Genomic DNA, 25,807 nt, shown 5'->3' on the forward strand with positions numbered 1-25,807 from the left:
ACTGGATATTTTAGTTTCTGGCACTTATTGAGAGCACAGTCCTTCCAAGGATGATAAATTGTCTTTTTACAGATGGGGGAGTAGATATGTAGGAAGAAGAGTGTTTGAAGGTGGTGAGGATAGACAGTTTGAATTAAAAAAAGAAAAAAAGTTACCCTTCAATTAGCAGCTCACAGGATGATCTGCTTGTCTGTGTCTAATAAATTCAAAGAAGAGATTAACCATCCAGCTTAAGAGTCTTCTCTGATATCTTACATGTTCAGGCTGAGTAATGCACAGCTCAAGAAAGAATTCCCAAGAGATATTTTACCTGATCATTTCTTACAACAGTATTTATACTCACTAAAAGAAAAACCATTTGATACCTGTGTGGTATTAAGCTTGATTTGATCACTGACTTATCTTTGTTGTTGTTGTTTTGGTTGTACCAGTGATTGAACCCAGGGACACTTAACCAGCTGCGCCACATCCACAACCTCTTTTATGTTTTGTTTTGAGACAGGGTCTTGCTAAGTTGTTTAGGGACTCACTAAGTTGCTGAGGCTAGCTTTGAACTTGGGAATCCTCCTGGACTGGGATTACAGGTATGTGGCATCCACACTGGGTTTAGAGTGTTTCTCTCTTTAGGTGCAGAGAGAAACGCTTTTGTGTCTTTCAGAAAGTGATGGACTAAGTTATTTCTGAAGTTCTCATCCCACCTGTAGAAAGTTATAGGAACTCAAAAATGATCCACCTCCTGCCCCTCAGGTATATCCTGAGGGATTGCCAAAACAGATCAACCAGGAATGACAGAAATAAAAGGGAGTGGCTTGGTAGTGCTCTCTGAACTGAACAGCAAGAAAATGACATGCTCTGTATCATTTTCTCTTTGCTAGTTACTGGCATCATTTCAGGTCTTTCTAGAAAACATTTGATATGGGCTTCTGCTAGGGATTTGAATAAAGCTTTCACTGCAGAAAAAAGGTCTAGGCACTGCAAAATGAGGTCTGAGGAAACCAAGTAGAGTTGACCTGAGCTAATTTATTTACTTTATTTATTTATTTATTTTTTATTCTAAGACATGGAACTCAGTGGCCTCAAAATATATTGGTTGTGCTTCTGCTGCCGCTACAGCTTCTACTGCTCCTTTCTTCTCCCTTCTTCCCCTTCACCTTCTTCTTTTGTTCTCCTCCCATTCCTCCTTCTCTTCCTTATTATCACTACTATTATTATTATTAGAGGGAAATGAAAGGTAATTTATTCATTCATTTATAAAATATTTATTTACAGCATCCTATGTGCCATGCTAGATACACTAGCTACTATAGGATTGTGAACAATATACTATTCCTGCTCATGAGTGTTAAACTTCAGTAGGGGAACAGATAATAACAACTCAAAGAAATGATATAATTTGGGAGAGCAGCAGGTGCAATTGCAAAATCAAATGTACCAATGCAATCAAGTGAACACAGCTGAGTTAAAACTTTGACAAGTCATCTATGCAAAGTTTGAGAAAAATATTGCAATCAGAGTGGTCTTGGGTGCAAAGCCAAGATATGGAAGAACTTTGGTGTGTCTGAGACGTACAGCGATATCACCACCAGTGAAATGTGTGATTCTTAGAATGTAATAATATCCTAAAAGAATCAAGAGAAATATTTCTCAGGATGGGTACAAGGCATCATTAGACCCAACCAAGGAGGCTCTTTGAAGCTTATCTTTGAAACAATCCATTATGGAGAAAGCAATCCAGAGTTTGTGGTGTTCTATATAATTTGAAAACTCAAATGAAAGGTTTTTCTCCAGACTCATTTGTTTGAAGAAAGCATTCTCATTATCAGTTTTGTGACAGTTTTGTGAGGTCTTCCTTAAGAAACTGGAAAGTTTCTTCCAAGATCAACTGATGGATTGTGCTGTCCAGGCTGCCTTAACTACAACAGACAAATCTGATGATGCTGTCAACAAGCCCTGTTCTCTAAGTTAAGGACATCCCCCTTACTACCTCATGTTGGTACTTTTTCTTCCTCCTCATATTGATTGACCTCGAGTAATTCAATAAAAGATTTCAAGGATGTCATGAAGGGTTTATCTGATAAAGAAAGAAACTGGTTAGAATTCTTAGAATTTAATTTTTCAGCTGGGAAAGGATTTTATTTTCATCTTCTTGCTAAGAGATGACCACCAACACTAGAGCAAGAGTGTGTGAACCGCATCATTCTGAACAGCAAAAGGCTGGACACATGTTATGATTTGGATATGAGATGTCCCCAAAAGCTCCTGCATTAATAATCAGAGGTGAAATGATTAGATTATAAGAACTATAGCCTAATGGCTCCATCTTAACTTCATTGAGTGATAACTGTGGGAAGGTGGGACATGGATAGAGGAGGTGGATCCCTGAGGGAGTGCTCTTGGTGATTGTATCTTGTCATCCTGGCTCCTGTCTCTACATCCTGGATGCTATGTCCTAAGCTGCTTTCTTCCTCCACACCCTTCTGCCATGAAGTTCTGCCTTATCATGGGCCAGGAGCAATGGAATTGGCCAACCATGGACAGAACCTCTGAAACCATGAGGCAAAATAAACTTATCCTCCTCTAAGTTGTTCCTGAAAGGCATTTTGGTCACAGTGACAAAAAGATAACTAATGCAACCCTCAACTACCAAGTCTTCCTCATTAGTTCAGGCTTCCTCCTACCCCTTTCAAATAATACCATCTCCCTCCACCACCACACCTCCCAATCCTGTCCTCCAAGTATGAAGCATCAATTCTGAGTCTCTTGCTCTTACATCATTTCCAACACACTCTTCAATTTCTTTAAAGTTATTTTATAATCTGTCCTTAATAATTGTAAACCTTCTAAGGCTAACCTATAGTTGTTATTTATACCAATTCTTATTGTTAGCTTGCCCAATTTTGCCTTAGGTGATTCTGGAATGCTGTCTTCTGTTCTTTGTGACTTCATCTTGGGGATTGGTATTTGCTTCTACAAAGTATCTGAAAACCCAGTGTCCAGCCATGGATAGAGGTAAATGCATGCTGAGATGCACTTTCTGGTCCTGATAAGGAATGATTGTTGGCTTCTGGTTAGAAAATCCTGGAGGAGGAAGCACTTTTCCCCAGAACAGCACATACTCCCATTTTACTCTCTGAAGGAAAGCTTTAATTTCTTAGATCATGCTCAATTGCTGAAACCATCTGGGAATTCAGACTTTCTACCAAGGTCTAATCTGACTGGTCATCCAGCTGGGTCTCCAGACTAGTGTATTTTCTTTGTACACATGCCCCACTTAAAGCCTAAATCTAGACCATAAGAAATCCACAGGCCGACCTCTAGTATGCTACTTTATCATTTTTTTGTCACTTAGCAATTCTATTACATTCCTGTAAGTTTATCCATGCCTACAAAGGAATGTTCAAGAATTTTACCAGGCACAGTTGGTAGAAGGGAGAAAGAGAGGGAGTGAGGGAAGAAAAGAGAGAGAGAATGCTGAGTGCAGGGGTAGAGGAAGAAGATCCAAATACTGCCTGGTCAAAACTCTTTTTTCCATTGTAAAGAAGTTAACAGGGAGCCACTGAAGTTCAGACCTTTATTGTTCAGATGTGACAGGATACTATTCTATAGCTCTAAGATGTGATTACATGTCCTAGAATCAGAGTTGGAGGGCAAAAATCAGAAGTTTTTTGGGGGCAGGTTCTGTTTTTATTTTTGGAACCTGGATTTGCTTTGTATGGTTCTGAGTGCTCCATAGCCACACTGGATGCTACGCACAGATCACCTTAAGGCCAACCAAGCACTGGCCAGTCTGGCTGTCCTCCTGGAGCCTCTCAGAGTCAGTGGGCATGTGATTTGTGGAACTCCAGAACCTGGCAAATCACTCTTCCACTCTCACCCTCATTATTCTCCCCAGGGAATTTGTCCTGACAGCATGGTGGATGTTCTCCCACCACCTGTGTCTAGTCAGTGCCACCTTACATGCCCTAGGGCTGAGATCCCATTACAATAAATCCAGTTCAATATCATTAGAAAAGGAAAACAATAAGAGATGAAGAAGGATGGTAAGAAAAAATTTAAAAGTCTGTATTTCCTATTCTAATTCCAGGGCACCTCTGGGAGACACCCTGAAAGCTACCTGGAAATGCAGGAAGATGGATTCTAAGTGCCATGACTCAAGAGCAAAAGTCCAAAACACTCAAGAGCAAAAGTCCAAAGACTCCCATATTAACCGTATTTCTTTGGAAGAGCAGATATGAAGGACGGCTTTACTCTTTGAACAAAGGGTTGGTAACCTGTTCCTATTTTAAAATGTCTGATCACAAAATATTAAGTAAAAATGTGTAAAGGACTGTTTATTTATGGACATAAAAGTTTCCTATGGAAAACATAATTGCACAGATGAGTTTAGAGTTTAAAACTAATAGAGGCGAAGGCATTAAATGTACCTGAAGACAGATAACCAAAAAGGGGAGGAGAAAAGATATGAATACGGAAAAGGCAAGGATAAAAATCTTCTCCCTGTAGGTACCAGGTATGAGATATTAAGAATCTTTCCACTGAATAAAGATATCAATCCCTTTAAGGCAACTCGTAATTTCTCATTAGAATGGAGGGCTCCTTCTGGAGGAATGGGAACGTCAGGTCACAAATGGCTCATAAGCATTTTAAACGTCACTGTCTTTTCTGTTTTTATCACCCCACCTCCTGTGGCACTCAGGATGGAACCCAGGCTTCAGCTCATGCTAGGCAAGCTCTCTACCACTGAGCTGCACTCCCAGCTCCTCTATTCTGTTTTAAGTCAAACCTTCCAATAAAAAAAAAAAAAAACCTATAATTAATTTACTGTCTCCCTCCCATTTTTCATGGACTCCAACCTTCACCCTCCCTTCTTTTCCTTTTTCCTCCATAGCTTCCACATATGGGAGAAACCATAAAACCCTCAACATTAGGAGTTTGACTCCCCTGCCTACCCTCTCCCCACATTAACATAACTGGCCAAACTGACTTTTGTGGATTTCATACCCTATTCTGCATAATAATGGGAAGGAGAGAAAAGAGAAGGCCTAGATTATACTGGTAACAAAATTTTTGTTGCGCCAACAATTAGCCTTATTCTTAAGTAATAACAACTAAATAACTGAATCTTTTTCCTGACTTCTGATCCTGGAGAAATATGGCAGGGTGACAATTCTTATGCCAAACTCATCCCTCTGATGACCCCTCCTTCAGGTTTCGATCCTTCTCTGGGACGCCACAATCAAACTCAGGTATTGAACATGCCCACTAGTTGTTCTGGGCCATGTGAGTAGTGCTACAGAATATAGTTGATTCAGAAACTCTAATAAATAAAAATTAAATTTAAACAGAAAATCGATAAAATACAGAAAAATACACACAGATAATTTTGAATAGAATTTCATGGGCATTTAAGTTTTCTCTATGTGCAAAAGTTCATAAAACTGTCCAGGAGCTCCCTAAATTATATAAACTATAAAGCCCTGTACTCAGTCCTTTCCTATTTTGTTTCTTTGTCATGCTTTGGGTATAAATCAGGACACTATGCTGACAGTGTGAAAAGTCTTCCTCACTTAACATTAATCAACATCTTTTCCATAAGTACACTTAAAATGCATTGCTTTTAAATCAATTATTACATATATTACATACTCATACAATAAAATGCTATGCAGACAATAAATATACGGTTAGAGAATGTTTATTGATATGGTAACATATTCACAATATGTTGAGTAAAGAAAATAGATTATAAAACACCATTTACAATGAGTCCATTTTTTTGTAAAAAAAAATCAAGGCATGACATTCTGTATGTGTATGCATGTGTGTGTAATAAAGCACTTGTAAACATTCAAAAACATTGGAAGACCTATACCAAATTTTTAGCGGTGCTTTTTTACATGGGCTGAGATTATAAATCATGTTTTCTCCTTTCTTTACTTTTTATTCCATTACAGTGAACATATATTTTTTGTTTACTATAAAAAATAAAACACAGTGTAAAAGCCATGGGTTTCTGAGGCTCCGGGGCCCTGAGTAGCACTTCACCTATGACTCACACCACATTGAGGATCAATGTGTCCGAGCACAGCTGTGCTGGGAGCCTGGAAACTGGGCTACAGATGACTTTATAGAGCTCACCAGTCCTCGGGCGCCATCAGGAGCCGCCTGGACTTTAAGTTGCTCTGCAAAGCTAAGGCTATGATAATAATGCCTCAGGCACTTATAATGTGTGTATATGTCCACACATACATGTGTCTTTGTGTGCTTTTACTACCTGTACATTAGTGGTTTACAAGTTAGGGGATACATTAGATGCTTCAAGAAGTTTAAAAAATTTGGATCCAAACATTTTTATAAAATATGCAATTTAAAAAAAATAGGAGTAAAAAAGCAACTTGCTATATTTTAATCTAGTAGGGATCAGCAAGTTGTTACCTTATGTCAACAGGATCTCTGCCATCACTGTACAGACAGTTGAACTCTAATTGTCTGATTTTTGAAAAAAACTATAGTTCTCCATTAATTATTTAAAAACATTTAGAGCTACACAGAGAACCCAAACATCTAAAATTGAACCAGGTTGTATAGCACCCACACACACACAACAAGGTCCAGGCACATCTGTTCATCACATTCTCATCAAGGCTAAACAGTGAACTGTGCATAAAAAAGTAATGGCTTAGTGCTTCTTAGTGTCCTGCACTTACAGTTTTAGTACCTAGAATAAGTATTAATTGTTCATCTTATAGTTCTGCATTATAGTTTAGTATTTGGAATAAGCATTATATTGCCCAGTCTGTTATATTTATAAGAATGTGAGGTACTAGAACTTTGGAACAAAATTTTTCTACTTAAATACCCTTTCAAATATAATCTGCATAAGAGTATGCAGCCATTGCCAAGTAAGCTATTAATAAATTGTTACTATATCTGAGTAAATATGAATTTTCTGTGCTACTAAAACCAAGTGAAGATATCATATTATCTACAGCTGACCGCTCTGCAACTGTCATTCACCATGCCCAGTGTCTACTTTATATCCATATACTCACACATTCTTCCCACTGGTTACTGTATAAGCACATATTTATTACAAATATAGTCAGAATTCAGACATTCCATTTCCATGCTACCGCTTGGCACAGGAGACCATTGTCTCATGAAGTATTCCAAGGCCTAGGGACTCCTCACCTGTCTTCCTGATTTCCACTTTTACCGCCTGATCTCTTGCTTTCCACCCTGGCACTTTTGCAGCCTGATCTTCACACCTGAATCATGGCATTTTCTGCCAATGCTCTCCAAAGGTCTCCCATTCCATTAGAATGAAATCCAAGTTCCATATAATAGTGCATGCAGCCCTGCACAGACTGACACCTCATTGACTCAAACTTTATCTCCTACTGACCCCTCCTCACTCACACAGCCATTCTGGCTCCCCTGGGTCCTCAGAAAAAGGCCCTAGTCCTTCCCCCTAGCTCCTGCCACCTCAAGTGCTCTCTGTCCCCTCACCATTGATGTGTCATCTTCTCATTTTCCCAGTCAGTCCCTCCTTACAGCAGCCCCACAAGCTTCCTACCTCCCAGGATCTCTATTTCCCTTTTACACTTGACACCAACTGAAATAATGCTTACTCAGATTACTTACACATTTATCATCTGTCTCCTCCTTGAAGAGTATAAGCTTCATGAAAGCCAACAACTTTGCTTTGCTCATGTCTGTATCCTCAGAAGACTGGGAACAATGTCTGCCACAAAGGAGCTAATGCACATTTGTTGAATGAATAAAATATTCTAAATTTCAATCTATCACAAAATTTTTATCAATAAAATACCATGCTCACTTGCAACCTATCATGGGGTTGCTTCTAAGATCTTTTTTTTTTAAATGAAACAAATCTGTGTAAAAATTATAAGCTCCAGAGAAAAGTTTATGTGATCATTATAATTAGGAACTATTTATACTACTCAGCATAATACTCCAAAAACCACACTGATGGCGCTAATCCAAATTTACATTTATAGGCCACTTGTCCTTTTGAAAAGAGTCTATACCCATCCATCTCCACATGTGTACAATAGTGATGGTCTATTTAAATGCAGACTATTTCTAAGAACTTTTTCACTTTGGGTTACATCTGAAAATGACAGAACTTAAAGCCACTCAGGGCTTTCCTAAAATTATTTCTACAACAATTTTTGCCATATGTGTCTATTTCCCCAGGCTTTTGTCTCATAGTGCTGTTTCTTTTAAGTATACGGTTTTTGTTACCTCCTCAATTCATAAACACAAGTATTCATTCATTTGAATATACATTTGTGGAAATATCTAACAAGGAGCTGAAATCCTACTAAGCTCAGAGGCACCATGGGCCAGACCACATAGCCCAGGCCCCAGGAAGATTGCTTTCTCTTTCTCAGCATACACAGCTATTTGCAGTCTCCCTCTCCAGTCCCTGCCACTGGGCATGTACAGGGTTTTAAAGCAGCTTTGGCTACAAAGGAGTACTACAAATTAAATTTTCATCATAGACAGAGAAAGAGAATTTTAGAAGCCAGAAATGTCAATTATGCCAATTTCAAAATATTTTTGGTTTAATGATTTCTTTATCTTAATAATATTGCCTAGCACATCAGGATGAAAATCTGTGGGGTAATAATTTGATAATATCTTCATTCCTCAAAGCTTACAAAATTGAAAAAGAAATATAATACCCAGGAATGTTTGAGTAATTTACCGGCTGCTGTTAATTGCAAGAGACTTTTCAGTCAAGGCATACATGTGTGTACATTTTTAAAAATTAATACATGCTTCAATAAAATAAATATAAATTGATTTTATGTGGTAGAATAAGTGCACTGGACAGGGCAGTCTAGCTGTATCCATTTCTATCTTGAAATCACCAAAATAGTCTTGTGGCCAACTAAATTTTATGTGGTTAATATAAAAGTCAAATAGGTGTTTTTTGTTTGTTTGTTTGTTTCAGGCTTTGATTCTGATAGTTCAATATGAATAAAATTTATATGTTTTAAAATACAGGCACTTCATGTATTCTATGTATTCTCTGCAATCATGTAAAAATGGAAACCAAATTTTAATAAAAGGACAAAAGATTCCTGTATCACAAGTTTCTGAACAAAAAATGAGAGCCTGGAGTCAATAAAAGACAAAAATCTATCAGCTCTACTGATCTGTATGAGTTCACACTGAAAGAAAAAAACTTCCACTTGACAGTAGTATTCTGGACACAGAACTGAAAATTACATGTCACATCTTGATCGACTCTTCTTTAATCACAGTCAGTGATTTCCATTCACAGGAACAAACTTTTTCCCTGAATTATTTATACTGAGATTTTAACCATCACCATCTCTGTAGTTTTCTCTGTTTCCTTCTTGGTCAATAATCATTCACTGATAGAAATACCAGCATGCCGTAACACAAAACCAAATTCCACAGACAAGTAATCAGCCCTTTGCTTTTCTGCTGAAAACAAGAAACAGAATCACAGATTTTAAAAACACTCTTTTTTTTTTTTTTGACAAATCTGCTATTCAAAAGACTTGCTCAGGGCTGGAGACATTGGCAATCAACATTTCTGACAGAACCCTACATCACACCCATGGACCAAAATCATAGAAAGTGCTGGCCATCCAGGGTCCTAGAGAGAAGTCCTCATGAGCAGCTGGGTACCACAGGATGCATCCACACTTTATTCTTTGTGTGCTGAAAATGGGCAAGTCTTCCAAAATCAAAGAATCTGAAGAAAACAGATTTTGATTTTTACTTTGTAGGGTGTTCTCATTAAATATCCTTTTGCTTTCTGAATAAAGTCCTCTGGAGAGTCTGGCAGGAGCAGCACTGTCACTGCCAATGCTCACTCCTTGTATGACCCGTGAGCTGTATATGTTTACTTGGGACTATTAAAGGTGCTGAAGGGCTGCTTTGTTTCAGCACTGCCTCGGGGTATTCTAACAATACCAGCCAGGATTTCAAAAGCTGTGAGCAGATTTTCAATGTCTTACCTACCTGACCACTACAGAGGACATTCATTCAACATATAACATCCAGATATGACATGATTTACATTTTTTTTCAATTTATACTGAATTCTCACAATCCAAAGAGTCCAGGACATGGCTCTGGATCATTTACTATTTTTTAAATATTTTTTTTAGTTGTTGAGGGATCTTTATTTTATTCATTTATTTATATGCGGTGCTGAGAATTGAACCCAGTGCCTCACACATGCGAGGCAAGCACTTTACCACTGAGCCACAACCCCAGCCCTGGATCATTTACTATTGAAAGTACTGGGAATTACCTGAATTAGATAAACGTAGCAAATCAACACAACCATAATATAGTGACTTTCAAAGCAAAAAAAATATATATATATGAATTTTATCTCCATCTTGAAGTTTAAGGTCCACAAAACTGTTGCATTTTATAACTGGAGAAGAGGATGGTTATTGCCTGTTCCTCCATACAACTGATGCTACTCATACTGATTTTAAAACTTAAAAACTCACTCTTATGAGAATTCCTCCTTGTATAATGAAGCAATAAAACTTCTCTAGATTTTACTGCAGTTAGAATTTCTCCACCTTAACCAATCCCATATAATCATTTAAAAACCCATTTAGGATCTGTGATTCGCATCTACAGGTATCCTTCGCTTTCACAGTGTGCTTAGTAGTGAAAGAGAACTCTCCATCTCCATTGTCTCCATCAATCATTTTACCTTTACCAACTGGAATGCAACCAAAAAGCAAACTGCAGCCACTAACATGACCAAGAAGTCATCACTCATGTAAAAAAAAAAAAACAAAAACTGAGTTTTCCCAAAATACCAGTCTCCACACCAAGCTTTTCAATATTAAACATGCAATCTGAAACGAAATCAGGACACAGGCTATCTATCCCCAAAGAGGATCTCTGGTTGGAGTCACCTGACACTCTTCCAGGAACACCTGTCCTCTTTGGGTGGTGCGACACATGCTTTTCCTAACAGCCAAGAGATCGCAGAAGGGAATCCACGGAGACACAAGGACCAAGAGAGCCCGGGACTTACATTATTCATGTACTCGCTGAGCAGGTCCTGGAGCGCCTGCCTCACTGCGTTGCACTCGGCCACGATGCGCTCGCGCCTGTCGTCCCGGGTGCAGGAGGAGTCAGCCATCAGCGCTGCGCCGCTGATAATGCTCTCCAGCCTCTCCTCCAGGGACGGCCGGAACCTGGCCTCGCTGAACGTCATGGGGTCCAGGATGATCTTATTCTGAAAGAGGACAACAAAGAAATGAGCAGCGAAGGGGGATGGCTGCCTTTTTTTTTTTTTTTTTTACTGTTTTCTAAACCATTAATATCTGAAGCCCAGGATAAGACAACCCCTGTGGAGGAGAAAACTGGTTACTGAGGCAAATTCTCAAATGGCCTTGACAAAGTGTTAACTTCTGTGCGATGTTTTTGCACCAAATGTACTCTTCTGGTTGAAGACACATCTTGTTTGAAGAATATGTTCTTGGCAAAGGCTATCTGAATAGAGCCATTTTCATGTGAGATAGTGACACTGGCTTGACATTTTTTTTAAGTGCAGGAATTTCAAGGGAAAAAAAAAAAAAAACCCGTTTCAGTTGAGAGGGATTATGGAAAGATTTTAGAGCTCCAACATGATATGTAATCAGTAATGTCAGTATGCATTAGTCATGACTTGTTGTATACATTACATCCTCCTCACGAAAAGCAGACAATCTTATGGAAGGATGTCTTTGAAAACTCAGACAAATAGCACCCAACAGGCATATTCAATGCAGGTTAATTCCTCACTAGGAACTAAAATATTTTTTTGTGTGTGAAAATTAGTCTTATAGAAAATGATTCATGATGTGTATCTAAGTCCACATGCATTAGATTTATTGCAATTAACTGACAGTATCACGATAGAGGGACTCACATTTTTCTGAAGGAGCCTAGATAAGGGGGATAATAGTGATGGATCCTAAAAGGAAAGAGTCACACAAAAGTGTGAGCTCAGTTTTGCCTCTGCCAAGTCTGAGGAGCCTGGAAACTTGTAGGCAGAGGTGTTCACAGAAGGTTGGAAAGATTCAGGCAGCGTTAGGGTATCTGGACACAAGATAAGGAATGTCTCACTTGTAAAGTACATCAAGTAAGAAGAGCAGACTAAAGAACACCCAGATTATATTAGTTTCAAAGGGTATACAGAGAGACAAGAATCAAAAAGAAGATGGAAAATGCAGTCATAACTGTAGGCATAGAACCTGGAGAATTTACAGCTAAAGAGTAGAGCTGGACACTGTGAGTGAAAATACACTGTGTGACCCAGAAGAAAAGCTATGCTGCCTGAAGGCTAGATTCCTTTGGGGACCCATTTCTGCTCAAGGCAAACATGTTAATGGATGTAAAATGACCTGCTACAGGAGAGATGGGGGCTCATGCTTGTAGGAGGTGCACACCAGAGCACAGATGATGATGCACTGAAATTTCACCTCTCTCCAATCATAATAGCAATTATCAAGAACACAAGCAATGATAAGTGTTGGCAAGGATGTGAGGAAAAAGGCACACTTATATATTGCTGGTGGGACTGAGAATTGGTGCAACCACTCTGGAAATCAGTAAGGAGATTCCCTAAAAAACTAAGAATGGGACCACCATTTGACCCAGTTATCCCACTCTTTGGTATATATCCAAAGGATTTAAAATCAGCATAATATATTAACACAGCCACATCAATGTTTTATAGCAGTACAATTCATAAGAGCTAAGTTATGGAACCAATCTAGGTGTCCCTCATCAGATAAAGAAAATGTGGTTTATATATACAATGGACTATTACTCAGCCATGAAGAAGAATGACTTTGTGACATTTAATGGATGGATCTGGAGACTGTGATAACGAAACTCTACAATGCTAAGTGAAATAAGCCAATCTCAACAAAGTTCAAATGTTCTCTATGATATGTGGATACTAACCCACAACAACAGGGCGATGTGGGGGGGGAGTAGAAGTTCAGTGGATTAGACATAGGGGAATGAAGGAAAGGGAGGGAGGACAGGAATAGGGAAGACAGTGGTATGAATCTGAAATAACTTTGCTGTGTTGATATCTGAATATGACTCAGTGACTCTCAACATTGAGTATATCCATAAGACTGGAATCTTAATGAAAATAAGGTATATTCCATGTTCACATAAAAATATTGAAATAGACTCTACTGTCATGTGTAACTAAGAAGAACATAAAAAATAAGGAAATCACATGGAACACTTAGTGCAGTGTGTGGATATTTGGGGACCATCATTACAGGTGAAAGTTCCAAAGGAAACCCAAGAAGGGGGCACAGGTGTTCCTGCTACACCCTCCATCTGCACGAGCACTGGGTCTGCAACATCTCTTCCCAGGGGGGATTCATTTAAATTATTTCTCCTGCTTTTCTGTTGATAAAGAAACACACACACACACACACACACACGTGCATACACACAGACACACCACACTCACACATACACACACACCACATTTTCTTAATCATGCATTGAGAACTGACATTCTAATTATCATGAAAATATAATTAGACTTCCTATTTTATAAAGATTACTGATTTTCAAAGACCTATATTACAGAAAACCATATTAATATAAAACAAAAAAAATTGGTTCAGCTTTAAGGTTTCAAGAGACTTTAGAATCACATATTGGCTTTCAAGATACATTTTCATTATACTTTTTTTTTTACTAAAAATATAAAGAAGTGCCAATTTGAAATATGCTGAGGTCAATTTGAACTTTTCAATAAGGTCAATTGTTAAACAGTTTCTCTGCATCGCAGAGGAGAATGTACTACTATCATCAGAGTACTATTTCCTAAATTATTTTCTATGGAACACTGAACTTAGAGATATAATGCTTCAGTGAAAAAATAAGGTTTCCTAGCCAAATGTGTTTGGAAATACTGCATTATCCTGAGCAAATTATCATATGAAATGCTTTGGAGAGTTCTGCATTAAAGGAGTCAGTTCACTCTTTAAAATGCATGCATTACCTCTCAGAGCTTAGGAACACACTTTGGGAAATGTGGCAAGGGATATTTGGCCATGTCAGGCCACTAAGCTCCCTACCTGCCATGGCTTGGGGCTGTCATGAAAGCAAATGCGTGAAACATGGAGCTTGACAAACTCTGCATAAAAGTTACAGCATCCATCACATTTCTAATGGAATTATTCATTATTTATAGAAGACAAGGGAAAAGCTTTTTGAACAATCTCCCTGGAAAAGAAACAATAAATTTACAACATGCTAATCTATATCTGTGGTGCAGATGGGAAGCACTGTAATGATGGATGTGGAAGGCTAGTGGGCAGAAGCCACCCAGAGGAGAGAAAGTGGAAAGGTAAAGGACCATGCACCTATCTGGGCCTGCGTATGTGTGTGTGCGCACAGGCATGCATGTACAGGATGGGGTTAGATTCTCCTTGTGTGTCTATGAGTCTATAAATGGAGGCGGAGTAGGGGTATGCCTGAGTAGAAGAGGCTATGTGTGCATGTGTAAGTATATGCATGCACATGTATGTGTATGGGAGGACACCTGGGGTGTGTGTCTCTGTGCATATCTCTGAGTCTATGAGTGGGTGGATACAGGTTGTATGCATGGGTGGAGGAACTTAGGTACGTGTGTGTGTGTGTGTGTGTGTGTGTGTGTTTAGAGAACTGGAAAGATTTCAGACTTTAGTAAACGGGGGCCGAGGGGGACAAATGAGGCCAGAAGTTCAACAGCTAAAGTAAAAGAATCTGTCTCCAGTTGCTAAAAATAGGGAAAAGCAAATCACTGGAACTGAATCCTGATCAAGAAATACCCAGAAAACGAAAGCCAAACTGTAGTGAGGGAACGTGTCGTGTGATGCTGCAGTGTTTGGGAATGAGTGAAGAAAAAAAAAACACCTCTTTCCTAATACACTTCGGTGTCTTTTCAGATCAGCAAACAATGTGTCTTTTCAGATCAGCAAACAATCTCTGAGCACCCATCCCCTGCTTTCTCACTTCTCCAGTTGAGCTCAGCAGGTCTCGATTTTCTATGCGGCTGCCCTCTACTGGCGGGAATGAGCACAACGCCACAGCTCCTTCCTATACCTGAGGGAATATTTCAAGTGGCAAGTCCAAGGCTCCCGGCCTCTTCCTTTAAGACAAAAGTGTTCTTGCAAGGGGATTGATTTCATGGTGTTTCAACTGCACTGACTTATCTCAAGTCACGAAGACTTTACTTTTTAAATGTTGACATTTTTTATTTCATTCTCCTTTATGTGGTGCTGGGGAATAGAACAAAGGGCTTCATGCATTCGAGCCAAGCTTCCTCCACTGAGCTACATCCCCAACCCTCGTATATGCGTTCTTAAACTCATTTAAATTTTTCTATCTTTCTCACCTTTTAGTTTTATCTTACATCATAATTTTAGTTCAATTTTAAATTATGAGCCTACATTTCTTTTAAAATTTCTAAATCTAGTTTAATTTCTTCTAATCCTTCCTATTCTATTCTGCTTATTTGGCTTGAATATTATTTTGTGTTGTATGGGTTGTTGTTGTTGTTGTTACTTATTTTAAATTAGCATTAGTGTTTAATTTAAAAATTAGTGTTACTAATTAAAACAAATAAAAATAAAAATAAAGAAATTTAAAAAATAAATAAAAATTAGTGTTTCCATTCTTGTAGTTTATGGATTGGCAATTGGAACATAAAGATCTAGTCACAATAATTCACACCCAGCAGAGATGGCTTGGGTGGTCCTATTCTGCACCAAGTTGGTGCTGTAGTCAGTCCTATAGCCCCACATAATTGATCTCCCATTTTCTCTGATGTTGAACTCTGTAAAAATTTTAATCTAAAATAATTCAGGAGACCATGTAGTTCAAAACTACTTCTCTGAATAATACATTTGCCTGCACTCACTACACACACGATTGTTAGAAGAGAACTGCTTTTAAATTGCTACTATCACTCATTCTCTGTACAGGAGTTGCATGATCTAAAATTTTGGTGCAATCACAGGGCACCGAGCTAGCTTGACACAGGCTCCAACACAATGGGGAAAGGAGAGAGATGTCAGACAGAGCCAGCAGTTGAAGGCATTACATGTGGTGTCAATGGGTCCTTAGGATTACTATCTCCACCTCACTGAAAAGAAAAATGATGCTGGAGATGTTTTCCCATAGTCAGTCATCTAGTAAACAAAAAGAAAAGGATTAGAATCCAGGCCTTTTGGCTTCAAACCCAGTGTTTCTCTGTACAGAATGCCCACATTCCATTGAAAGGAGTCTAAGAAATCATAACTATAAAAATACATTCTACTTTTTAAAAACTATGAAATTCTCCTAACACAAAAATAACAGTGTAAGTACCATCTGTCATATTGTTCACATTTACATCACTAGAGTCACCCCACTCTTCCATTGGATAATTGAGAGTTTGCTTTTCATTCAACAAATGGGTGCCTGTCACTTGAAGCATCCTAGGGTACATCCTGAACAATCCCCCTTTTCAAGAAATTGTCTACTAAAGACAAAAACAAACCCAAATGCAATCGATTCTAACTTGGGAATTATACCGATGGTGTCAGGCAATGACTGAGGGCAAATTTGCACAGCTGGGAGGTAGTTACTGAAGTCTTGCTAGAGGAAGAGACCTAAGGAGTGAAAAGCAGTGGGCAAGAAAAGCTAGAAGCAGATGGGAGCACAGCAGACAGACTGGGAGGCAAGAGATATCACAGAATGTTAAAGAATACTACAAGAGGTTCACTGAATAGGTCTAATACCACAGAGGTGCCTCAAGCCTCTCTCCTTAAAAGGAAACTGCTTCAGGAGAATGATCAACTGAATGCGTGTACCTGCTATACCTGGAGAGTCATGTAGTTTGACATGAAGGCCTGACCTGGTCAGAGGTAGCTGGCATCAATTACTGACCACAGTCCTCCCATTCCTCCCCAGTGTGTACTCCTCCAACACACTACACTATTACTGATTTGGACTCCCACCTGCCTGACCAGGACTCTCTTGTAACTGTGCTGAGGCACTCCCCACCCAGTCCTCTTGCTTTCCTAATCTCCTTCTCTAAATATTTGACCTGCATCTAAGTCTAAGAACTCTCTTCACCTATTTCTGTTATTTCCCATTTTATCCTTCACAGACAATTCTTCTCTACCCATCTAATCCCAACTCTCTTGGTATCTGATTCTTTAAGTACCAGAGATGTACCTAAGTACCAGTACCTAAGATGCCTGATAATAATAGCAAAAGAAGACAAAGTTGGAGGGAAGGACAGCCAGGTCCTGAAGACAGTTCTAAGTCTCATTAAGAAGTTTTCCATTTGTGTACATCCCATTAGGCAAGGAAGAATCATCAGTGATCTTAAAATACAGGATTGATTTGGTTTTGAAAACTTTCCTATGACCTTAGGGAAAGTTAGCTTTGACAGGATTAGAAGTAGAAGGCAGTGGAGCCTTAAGTGCCCATAGAAGATCTCAGGAGAGTAAAACTCAGAACTGTGTCTATATGAGCAAAGCGAAGGGCTTAGACTTGGGAAACACTGTAGAAGTCAATCTTGGGAAACACTGTAGAAGTCAATCTTGGGAAACACTGTAGAAGTCAGATTCAGAAGCATATGTAGACTAGGAGAATGAGGAAGAAGGACTCAAACATAAAACCTACATTCCAACAAGAGCAACATCAAAAATGCAGGCATAAGCAAACTATATCCAAGGAGTCAGCCTCCTGTTTTGTAAATAAAGTTTTATTAGAACACAGGCCCATTTGTCTTTTCATTGTCTATGACTATTTTTCTGGAACAATGACAGAATTGAGTAGTTAAACAATTGGCCCACAGTGTTTGAAATATTTATTCTTGATGTTTTTAAGAAAAGATTTGCTGACCCTTGAACAATTATAATGAATAACAGATGAAGAAAAGTAAGTGAAGTGTCAATGATTGAAGTGGTGACCTCTGGTATATAGTTGATAATAAGTATATGGACATCAGGTAGGGCTACATGTACCAGTATTGATATGTAAAAATCAATTTCTTTCACATATACAAGGAATGTTCAATTGGAAGCACATACAATAACAATCACAAAAGAAAATGTTCAAGAAAATACACCTACATGTCAGTTAGATGCAGAAAGGAATTGTCCCAGGAAGATGAGTAATTGTCCAGATAGATGCACATCGGTGCAGAGGCAGAGTTGGATTGGGATGCAGACCCTCTGTCTCCAGAGTCAATCCTTTCAGCCAATGTGCTACATCATTTTCCTCATGAGGGAATTAATGCCTTAGTCCTTCCCTATCTCACAAACTAGAGCAGAAAAAGGATGAGATTCTTCCACACTCCAGGAAAGTATTATAGACAATGAACCACCAGGAAGGAGAGATCTAAGATGATACTTTATTCCACTTTTGATCTCTCACCTTTGTTTCAAACTGGTCAGCATGTATTATAATACATTATTTTTTTTCTACCCAGAAAAAAAAATCACAAATATAGCTTACTCTCTGTGTGGTTAGGAATTAATCATGTTAAAACTGAGCTGTACTAAGAAGTAATTGAGAAAAGCAGGCAAGTCTGGTTAGCTTTGGTGTGTAAAAGTAACATTTTTAGTAACAGCGAAGACAGTAGAAAGGCTCCAGCATACAGACAGCACCACTGGGGTGCTCTGTTTTACCTATAGCTCAAGTTTCCAAGACCTGTCCGGAACAGCAGAGGAAGGTGATGTTTTCTTCTTTGGTAGCCAAGACATTGCTTGTTAAAGAGAAGGACAAACATTCTATCACCTTTGGATTTCCTGACTTTTAACACTATTTAAACCATTTAGAGAACAACTTAGGCATCGCAAGTGTACACCAAATTTTCAAAATGTCAAAAAAGACAATAAAGGAAATAATTTGGTAATGTAAATTATGGACCAATTTAATAATTTGTTTCTTCAAATCTAATTTTGCAAGCATGAAAAAAAAAAAAAAACCAATGCTAGAGGTCTGAAAAAGTCCTGTAGGGCTTTTGTTGTTGTTGTTTGTGATAACCTTGTAAAATAAATGTGTCCTGGATTTTTACTACTTTCATAGTTCAAGGTAGTAACCAAGGAAAATAATAAATCATGCTGTTCTCCCTCAAACACCAGACCCTCACCACCTGCTGTCCTATATAACTACTTCAAATCAGACAAGCAGAAAAATAATAATGAATGCCAACATACCCTTATGAAATCTTTCACTTTCATTTTTAAAGATCTCAGAAACAAACATTTCAAAGAGGAATTCAACATCATTCAAACTCATTCTTCTAAAACAATGTTTCATCGGGATACAGTCATTAAAAAATTAAAACCAGAAAATCTAAATAACAATGCATGTTTTTCAGTGAGAAAATACTTCTTCTCTAATTCTTCTGAGATTTTTTCAAAAAAATGCAACACTATATGCATTTTTTTCACTTTTTTCTTTCTTTTTTTTAAATTACCTTTTTCACAATCCCTGATTCTACTTACCACTGGATATTTAAACTTTATACTTTGCCTTGTCTTGGGGGTGTAATAGGGGAGTTTTATCTATCAATGATACTAGAGATCTTCCTTTCCCTTTCTCCCAAGTATAAAATTCAAGTGTTCCCTTCCTTGTTACATAAAGAAGGTAGTACAAAGCCACAGGATCAAGAAGTAATGGTACCTCAGCCTCAGTGGAATTTGATGGTGACCATCACAGCCACAGAAACCTAAGCTATGGTTCTCTTTGAGCTTCATGCTGCACTGGCCTTTTAGAAATCACCTAGAAATTAGAAATTCCCTCAGAAATTAGAAATGGCCTAAGAAGGTCACTGACCGCCTAGATGAGACTGTGGTTTGTGGTTTCTTTAGGCATTTTATTTCATGTATTGTGTTGTTTTGCTGCAATGAAAGGATCTACAACAAAGCTAACAAACAATGTCTACTAATTAGTTGTTCACTGTAAAGTTCATCAAAACAAGTGCCTGTTATCCATTTTAAAATACTTTACTACTGCCCGGCATGGTGGTGACCGCCTGTAATCCCAGCTGGTCAGGAGGCTGAGGCAGGAGGATCGCTAGTTCAAAGCCAGCCTCAGCAAAAAGCAAGGCGCTGGGCAACTCAGTGAGACCCTGTCTCTAAAGAAAATACAAAAAATAGGCCTGGTGATGTGGCTCAGTGGTAGAGTGCCCCTGAGTTCAATCCCTAGTACCAAAACAAAACAAAATAAAACTTCACCACTAACCCTTCAGGAGGCCTCACCCAGTTTTTATTAAAATGCCTAAAGACAGAGGGTAAAAAAAAAAGGAATTTAAAAGCACTGAAAATTGAGAATGAAAGACACCTATTGACAATGAGGCATGATGATAATTCTGGCTCTGTATTCTTTAAATACTTCTTTTAAAGACTGAAATCTGAGATAAAAGCACAAATCAAGGCTTGTTTTAATAAGTTAACCAAGGTGTCTAAATCAAAAGCATGTTATTTGTTCAGTTCTAAACACTCACTCTCCCTGTAGTGTATCAATAATTAACACAGATACAGTTTCATCTTTCTCATTCTGTGCCAACCTCTCCCAGCGTGAATCTGTCTGTCTTTACATGAAAAGTTTCTCTTGACCTAATTGGGATCACATTATGAATGGAAGACACTCAGATGAGTTTCAGTCATCTATTTTTGATTAAGTTGCAGTGCAACTCTAACCACTATTTCAGATTTGCCTTAGTTTTAAAATTGTAAATTATTTTTATTGATAATTTACTTTTTTTGCTTCTCAGAAATCTACTTAAAAATAAACTAATGATGCCCCTTACCTGTTTAAGATATTATTTGTAATTAACAGTTCGGTTTAATTGGAAATAAATGACAAAGATAATGACTTGATAATTAAAGAATGTTTTTCATCCTTAGATATTTAATTTTTAAAAAAGAGAAATCGACCTAAGTCCCATTAATTTCATTTTAGGGAAGGAACTGATATTTAGAAAGACAGAGTTATTTATCAAAGGTAATGAATAAACTAGGTGAGGGAGTTTGGCTCTGGGCTGTTGCTACTGGATTGTAAAATGTAAGGGAAGTCATTTCATTTGGTCGAACTCCATCCTGTGTGTGGTGCTGAGTAATTACCGTGGCATTTCATGAGTACGTTCTCAAGCTCTGACAGGGATACTTGTTTACAAGTAATCACAGTGAAGCAGGGCCATGTTAATAATGCTTAGCTTTACATTACAGAATGATTAGCAAGTGTGTCCAAAATGCATTTAATTGTTAGCAAGTATCCAAATGCATTTAATCAAATCAAGCCTTTAGAGAGTTTAACAACAACAACAAAAAAGTCACAATACCATTTCATTCTTGAACTCTGTACTTTACTGACCATCTTTCTTGTTCAGTCTCTGTCTTCTTCACCCTCTGAGCATTCTAAGCATGGCATGCCACCCCCTATCTAAATTAAGCCTCCCCTATGCTTTACAAAACCATGTTTTGGTGGCTCTCCTCCTGCCCTCCTTCTCTCAACACAGATACCAGTTCTTCCTTGATCAACCTCATTAAATTGATATCCCTCTACTCCTGCTCCAGGTCCTCAGCAGTTTCCTTCAATACTCTGAGTTCAAACTACTCCCATGCATTAGCCATCACCTGCTAGTGAAAGAGAAAGTTCTATGTCCATTCCCCGCTTTCTGGAGACAGGCCCTTCTCTATACTTGCACTGCACATGAACATCTGGGCAATCTACCATCACTTCAAGAGTAACATGTATCAGAAAGTTCTTTTTGTTTTTCTCTCAAACCTAACACTTGTATTTCCGTGGAAGAAAAACACCAGGAAGGAAATGAGAACCTGTAATCTCACTTCATTTTCCTAGTGCACTAATGAGAAATTAGAACTAATGAGAAAGTCTCAATTTACAAAGGAGAAAAGTGTTGTTGAGATTAGGTGATTTGCAGAGAGCCACATGGTGAAAAACCTCGAGATGTCTTTCTGATTTGGAAGCCCATGCACTTGTTCTCTCAGGCACTTTTGTTTAAAGACTCAAACATCAATATAACCTAAGCCCAGGGTATACAGAGTTACAGGTGTTCAGCATTCCATGGTGCTGTGGCTTGACTATGTCACCTCCAAAGTCCAGATGTAGCTAATGAGATAGTATTGTGAAGTGGGCTGATTAGGCCAGGTGATTAGGCAAGGGGACGTGGCTCAGGTCTGTAATCTCAGTGACTCCAGAGGCTGAGGTAGGAGGATCTCAAGTTTAAGGCCAGTGTCAGCTATTCAGCAAGACCCTCAGTAACTTAGTGAGAACTTGTCTCAAAGTGAAAAACAAAAAACTGAGAATGTAGTTCACTGGCAAAGCACTCCTGGATTCAATCTGTAGCAACACCCCTTTTATGGGCTCTTGCTCTCCAGAGGATGAAGCAATAAGGTGCCATCTTGGAAGCAGAGAGCAGGCCTCAATCCACAAGCATACACACTAGCATCTTGCTCTTATACTCCCCAGCCTTTGTAACAATGAGAAAAATAAATTCATGTGATTTAATTATCCAGTTTCTGGTATTTTGTTACAGTGAAGCAAATGAACCAAGATAGAAGAATTTAATTCCAATCCCGTCTCCAACTACCTCTGGCTGAGCCAGTTGCTTAATGTTGAGTGTCTCAGTTTCCTTATTTGACAAACAAGAGTATTAGCAGTGCCTACACTGTAATAAAATGAAATAATATATCAGAAAAACTTAGAACAATATGACAAAAATGAATACTAACCATCAAGTCATTTGTAATAGCTTTTTATGTGATACTTTATGTCACTCTATAAATTATGTATGGTCACTTCATATCTTACCACTCGTTAAGGTCATTATCACCTCCCATTTACTCTGCCAAGACCAAATCAACCTTCTTACTTGTACAACTAATTTTTCCTAACACACCATTTTTAAAATTCTACTTTAACCACACTACCCCACCCCCCCGACCCAGTTCCTGCATGGCCTGTAATAGTATGTCACCTACAACCTACAACAATTTATATAGAGACTAGAATTGTACCTGGTGGGTATCCAGTCCCATTTGTACCACATTCCTTTTGTGAGTTATGTCTAAACTCACAATGGAACAAAGCGTTTTCCCTTCAACCTTCAGAAGTGAGATATTGTTTTCAGCAAGAATTGCTAAAGAACTATTTCTACTTCATGCTTAAGATTCTTGATCTTCAAGATTCTTACTAATCTGAACCAGTTTCTGCCTTTCAAACTTCATCTTCCAGGACTCTCATGAATTCCAGCCACAGTGGACTCTGACTGCACTACTCCTCCCAGTGTCCTTCACGGTTACTGTTATTAATCCTACTCAACTGCATATTTCAGTCCCTTCCTGATGCTCTGCTCAAGCACTTGTTGACCTCACTCAGAAGACCACCTTCAACTATCTTGCATGTAAGATGCTGTCATTTAATAATACCCCTTGTTGAATTCCTCATCACTTGTTTAGACTCTCCCAACATTACCATGCATACTGTGTACATATGCAAGTGTGTGTGTTCTGTGTGCACAAGAGAGATGAACAAATAGGATGTTTTCCTTATCTTCTATTGCAGCTGAATGCTTCACATATAAGCAGACGATAAATATTTATTGATTTAAGTTTTGTGATAAAGCATATATTTTTTCCAATTTTCATCAAAGGACTTTTAGAACACAATAGGGAACCTAGTATTTGCAGATGAATACATGTGCATGGCTCTTCAGTTAGATATGCACACACTGGTCTGCCTTGGTATTAGATGTGGCTCAGTGAGCTTGAATTTCAGCATTGCTGGCGTGGGGACATATAATATATCTTGACTAAGGTTAGTTCTGCTCTCAGTGAGAGGGAGACTAGCTGAGGGAGTCAACTCCTCTCTCTGATTGGTAAGCCTCCACTATCAAGTCTTTGATCCTGATTCATCTTAAAAATTTACTCTTTTAAATCTCCATTGTAAGATAAACCAATAGTTATTTTGCAACTGTGTGTACGTGAGTATGGAGACTCACACATGGAGAGGTGGATGTCATTGTTAGCAATAATTATAGAGCCAAATTCTCCTCTGAAGGTTTGGTTAAAACAGAATCAGCACACAATGGTCTGTTTTTGTGTGGTCTATAAGCTGAAAGTGAGTTTTCCACTTTTAAGCAGGTAGGAAAAAAAAAGAAAAGAAAAACTATGTATCTGCTTATTTCTATCTAAAATCCTCTCCCTGTTTGTATCCATAAGTAGTCAAAAATGTAGGAAGCCAAGAAGGAAAAAATGAAAAAAAAGGTCACAAACTGAATAATCCAACAATTTAATAATTAGTTAGTGGATTATCAATGGTTGAATTTTTTAAGTTTAATACTAGAAGAAACAAACCTCTTATGCTAGAAATTAGTTATACTCTATGCCTGTGGTTTAGAATGTTAAATTATCCATTTAAAATGGAAAGTCAATTTATATTTCTCAGAAGCAATTGTGACTTAATTGCTGTTATCAACCTAATAAATTACTAGGTGATTTCCACAAACTGGTTATACACTCAAATTTCATGTCTGATGAAAGAATAATTACATCAATATTCCACAAATATGAAATAGAAATTAGTTCATTGGTCACAAGGGAAATGCATACACCTTGAGCATAAACTCATCCATCTTTTTTCTATTTTTAAGCAGGCAAATTAAGATGCGAAAGAAACAGTTTGCATCTCACAGGAATAATGTGCAATGTGTTAATTGCTTATCAAGAAACATAGCAGAGACTGAAAAATATTCTTTTTGCTTCATGTGAATGTTAAGTTCTCTTTTGAACTCTGGATTCTGATGCACATCTGCTGATGACAGTTTAAACAATATAGATTCTTTGTGCAATATTGGAAAAAAACAGGCCTCAGAGAGAGTTAACCCACCAAGAAGATAATGAAAGCCCATTGGAACATAATAAAATGTTCATGAGGCATGGAGTGTCCATAGTAAAGAAGATAACAGGGTACCTGGCAACAGTTCAGAGAGGCTAGATGAAATTAGGATGGGCAAACTAGAAACCTACTAAGAGAAAATAGTTAACATTCTCATTTTAACGTCCACTCAGCTAATGAAAAAATAAAAGAGACCAGATTTGTCCTATTGGTGCTCATATTTAGATAGAAATTTGGAGCAGAATAACCTGTTTAATACTAACATACATAAAATATATTAATACTAATATACATAAAGTACAAAGGTAAATTAAAAGGCATAGTGGTATAATAATTTGAGGACATGGGGGAGGTTTAAAAAGATAAACTACATATGTAAGGTTGAATATAAATAGACATAAAATAAGGGAAGTGTATTCAGGCAGAAGAACTATAAAGTGACAAGTGTGAATTAAACAGCAAATGTACAAATAAAGAATGATAAACAATTAATTATGGTAGAACACAGACTAAATGCTCTGGAGATGGAGGATATGAGAGATGTATGTGTGGACCAACTGGCATGATTTGATACCATGCTGAAATTCAAAGTTTATGCCAAAGACCAAGCTTTCTGGGACTAGCCAGCATGATTGACTGCAGAAAACAGAAGGTGGTGGGGTCAAGGGCAAGGCAACCAGTTAGGAAGTTATTGCAATGATCCAGGTAAAAAGTATGCCTCTGAATAAAAAGTTAAAAAGATGAAGATGGGAAGTTTCACAGACAAGAGTTGAAAAGGCAACTGAATTCACAGGATTTTGAGACTAACTGGTAAGGAAAGTGGTTGAGACTGAGTTTCCTAGAT

The 25,807-nt window shown here is 38.1% G+C and overlaps 1 protein-coding gene across 1 annotated transcript in view; it reads right to left on the minus strand.

The window, feature by feature from the left end:
• Ctnna2 (catenin alpha 2) overlaps window positions 1–25,807 on the minus strand; it is a 1,018,251-nt gene that overhangs the window by 607,670 nt on the left and 384,774 nt on the right. Inside the window, exon 7 of the mRNA XM_046432228.2 lies at window positions 11,072–11,275. Within this exon, the coding sequence (XP_046288184.2) occupies window positions 11,072–11,275 (204 nt within the window). The remainder of the gene's footprint in view (window positions 1–11,071; window positions 11,276–25,807) is intronic.

Source organism: Marmota monax, unplaced genomic scaffold (genome assembly GCF_021218885.2).
Source record: "Marmota monax isolate L192 unplaced genomic scaffold, Marmota_monax_Labrador192_F-V1.1 WCK01_AAM20220418_F8-fsc00106, whole genome shotgun sequence".
Classification (NCBI taxonomy): Eukaryota; Metazoa; Chordata; class Mammalia; order Rodentia; family Sciuridae; genus Marmota; species Marmota monax.